Here is a 4,160-nt window from a genome sequence, read left to right as displayed (position 1 = left end):
ATATATATATAATATAATAATAATGTATATAAAGATATACATTTATATCTTATTGTTAGCTTTGATTTAAAAATTAATAAGATGAGAGAAATGAAATAAAAATAAATTTATCTCTCTGTGGGAAGAATTGAGCTCACTAAATGTTCTTTAGTTATCTCGAGAAGGAAGCTGATGTGTACAGTTATGCTAACTGTTTATTGACTATTGCCGATCGGCAGCTCTTTTAGGACGGCAAAGCGGGCGATCTCACAACCACCCTTAGGCAAGACATCCTTCCCATTGGAACGATCATCCAGCGTGGACCCATCCGTTACGCCTGCATCATCAGCCAGCGTTCATCAATCAGCAACAACCGAAAAACTCTGACGATTTGCACGCTGCCGCTCGTTCTTCGAATCGCGGCGGTAGCTCGTGAAGAAAGGACACGATTTTTGGTTCCGTATCCGATAGTTCCTTTATTCCGTAGATCATTATATTTTGTGATGATCTTATAGATTTTTATGCCTTGTGTTCGAGATATATAAAAAGCAGTCTTGCAAATATCTCGTATTATAGATCTTTTTCTCTATATGACGTATATAGATGTTGTCTCATTTCATTGTATATCATAAATCTCTTTCATATCATAAATCTCTTTAATCTATTTTCGCAAATTTATATGACATTATATAGTACATTATCTATTTTAGTTTTCTTAAACATTTTATTTTTGTACATGCAATATGTAGCTAGTTTCTTTATGACATTTGAAATTATCTGTTTTTTTATTCGTTTTATATTATATTATATGTTAGCCTCAAAATTTGAGTCTCAAATGGAAAATCTCGAAAGTTAAATGAGGAAATTAATATAGACGAAATCGTGCGCAGATGAACATATTATTATCAAAAATTTTTCACTTGATTCCTGAGGATTTTGATTGTTTATTTATTATCTTCAATCTATACATTTTGCTAAACACATTATAACTTAATACAAATATTAAAGTTAAAATTTCTAGCAAAAATAGCGATAAATGTTTAATGTAAATTTCAAAAACATTTAGTTAATGACAAGGAATAAAGAATATTAAATAGTACAAAAATCTTGCAGAAATCTAATATTGGCAAATTTAAAATATGAAAGGTAGTAATTAATTATTTATTTTAAGTATTAACAATTGTTGTAGCTTTTAATATTTTAAATAAGTAATTACTGTTTTTCAGTAATAAATTAGCCAGTATTCGATTTTGTAAGAGTGTTTATTAAAATTTCATTTAACATTTGTTTTTATTTATATAATAATATGCAATTCAACCAAAACCTTGTAAAGATGATCAAAATAAATAATATAAACACCCCAGGAAATCATGCTGTTAGATTAACGATCTACATTCATTCATTTGCTGGCTCATATGTAATAATTTATATATTTCTCAAATTTGATTTTACAAATCTTTCGTTATATATATATTGTATATATACAAATTTTTGATTCCATGATTTTGTGTCTAGATCCTTAGTTTTACGAATCCCTTGTACAGTTTTACGAATTCTTGTACGATTCCTTGTACTATATATAGCTTCTATATACGAACTAGCACGTCTCCTTCGTATTATTCCAATAAATAAAATTTTGCTTATATAAAAAAAAATCCAAGATTTATCTTTTATATACTTTGTGTAATTTTTATACCGTAATATATCAATAATCTCATTTTACACTCACAAATACTTATCTATTCTAAGTCTTTTTTCCTCGATATGTGAGTGACGCAAAGATATAAATTAAAATATCAATGGAATTTTGTTTAGCGGAATAATACGTCGAGAAGAAAAACTTGTTGAAACTGTTACCTGAGTCTCCCTGTTGTTATTAAGGAGAAGTAACGTAATGATTATCTGTGACGCTTAGAGGTAATTAGTATAAGAACTGTTAGCACTCTATTCATTGCCAAATGTTATACGTAGAGATGTAATACGTAATGCTGTGCAAAGTCTGCGACAAGTTCTTTCAGGGCTATTTCCTCGTGTGAGATATTTATATCGCTGGCAAGAAAGACAGTCGTAAAATAAAGGGACTGCTTGTTAGTAACACTGATTAACAGATGTTACTTGTCTTACGTAATTTTATCCATTTGACTTTAAAGTTATTCGTTTTAAGAAGATTTAATATCCTACAAATATTATTTACAAATATTATTTACAAATATTACCCATGAATATAAATATATACGAAGATATATATTTTATATTATTTGTATATATTTATTATTAAATTAGCTGACAAGGCAAATCTATATGCGTATAATTTATACTGAATTATACTGAAGAAAATGATGTATAAGACAATATTAATGGGGTAATTTAAAAAATAACTGTGCAATTATTTATAGTAAAAGACATGACAATGAGTGAGGTAAAAAATTTATTAATTTGAGAAATTAGAATAAAATCTTTTTAAATTGTTATCTTAACGCTAATAGATTTGTTCTCTCTAAATCTTTTTTACGATGATACTTCAGGAATGTTCTTGAAAATAACCGAGAGAACTATTCGTGCATTTAGTTGAAAAAATCGGAAGCGTATCGTATTTATAAGACGAAGCATCGATGTCTATAAATGTGCGCACGCGACAAACGGTACAAACCTACTTTTCTCTATTACATAGTCGCGTAAAGCTATAGCTGGCGATGTAAATAGAGATGTTGTGTAAATAATTACATTATCTGTGAATAAATGTTAGAAAAAAATTGCGATCACATTTACATTACTGGCTGCTAGATGCTTCGTCGATGAAGATGTGTCAAGGAAAATATGCGAATTGGAGCTAAAATGAATTGATGTTAATTTTTGATGAAGTGGAATTCAATTTTTCCGCAGATCTTTTGTTCTTAGAATCTTCGAGTCTTCACAGACAATTTATGGAAAGAGAGAGAAAAAGATGTTTTAGCTCTGAATCGCAATGATGTGATGGAAATAGGAATGACATAATCAACCGTGTTTTATTACGCTTAAATCTATCACAATCAATGTTAGAAAATGGTAAAATCTTTCCTATAGGCGCGATTCACTATACACGGTGTTCTGAGTCTTGTATCGGAATTTCGGAAGTGTACTACGCTGTTTTGTGATTGATTTTTTTCATAGTTATTGCAAAAAAAATTGATGATTTTGTTTTCTATAATTTTTTTCATTTTTAAGACTGCGAAATATACTATCGCTCAAAAGAATTTCAACACACTCTGAAAGAGTATAGAAATTTTATAATATAAAAGATATATTCCATTTTTATATTTACTGTAAGCATCAGTTCATGCTTGTTGTCTATGAAATATTAAAATTATAAAAATAAATGATTTTTACAAGTACTGTAAGTGCAAAATGGAATACACCCAAAGAATAAAATATGAATAGTTTCTATGTTTTTTAAATTTATTATGACATATTTTCACTAAAAGAGAACTTATTACATTTTAAATTTTATACTTCTCGAAGCCTAATCTGCTTTTGGTTTTGATAATGAAAGTCAAACTCTTGCAAATATCTTAATTAAATCTAATAATATAATACCGATATGAGCCACAGGACTGTTGTAAATTACAAATCATTGTGTGCCTATTGTCCGAATTATCAGCAGTCTCCGTAGAAGTCTCGTTCCTTTCTCTCTAAATTTGAATCAGTGGATAATCACTAATTACCCAGTGCCATATTTTGTATTGATAATCAGTGAAGTTCAACTTCAAAAAAGGAAGAACGTTTGAGCATTATATAATTAAAATATCAATATTTGCACGTTAATTTCAATCTTCTAATACCATATTCATTGAATTTAAGCACTAAAACAATTAGATCACATAATAAAAATCAGCTAGGTTAAATATTGCACATTTAATTCACTGATTACCAGTGGCACTGATATCAGTGATTATCCATTGATTCAAATTTAGAGAGTTTGTTATTAAATCGGATAATTTAATAATAATATGATTACTCATAATTCATTCGCATAATTTGATGACCAAGTTTCAACAAGTATTAGACTTCTAATAGTTTTGACTAACTAATTAATGTATCAGAGTATTCTCTCTAATACGATTTCCTCTGAATAATTTGGTTATTAATTGTATTGATGAGGACCCGAATCGAGGATTGAAATATATATATATATATATATATTC

At 28.3% G+C, this 4,160-nt stretch overlaps 1 protein-coding gene across 7 annotated transcripts in view; it reads left to right on the top strand.

Moving 5' to 3' along the window:
* LOC108693013 (protein retinal degeneration B) overlaps window positions 1-416 on the top strand; it is a 33,628-nt gene extending 33,212 nt beyond the window's left edge. For 6 of the 7 annotated variants that reach the window (XM_018201648.1, XM_018201643.1, XM_018201647.1 and 3 more), the window contains one exon: window positions 219-416. In XM_018201648.1, coding sequence (XP_018057137.1) covers window positions 219-366 — 148 coding nt within the window. In that variant the 3' untranslated portion in view covers window positions 367-416. The remainder of the gene's footprint in view (window positions 1-218) is intronic. The other variant, XM_018201650.1, reaches the window with a different exon arrangement.
* The last annotated feature ends 3,744 nt before the right edge of the window (window positions 417-4,160 follow it).

This window comes from Atta colombica, unplaced genomic scaffold (genome assembly GCF_001594045.1).
Source record: "Atta colombica isolate Treedump-2 unplaced genomic scaffold, Acol1.0 scaffold83, whole genome shotgun sequence".
Lineage (NCBI taxonomy): Eukaryota > Metazoa > Arthropoda > Insecta > Hymenoptera > Formicidae > Atta > Atta colombica.
Note: the sequence above shows the minus strand (reverse complement) of the source record. Positions and strands in the feature narration are given on the sequence as shown.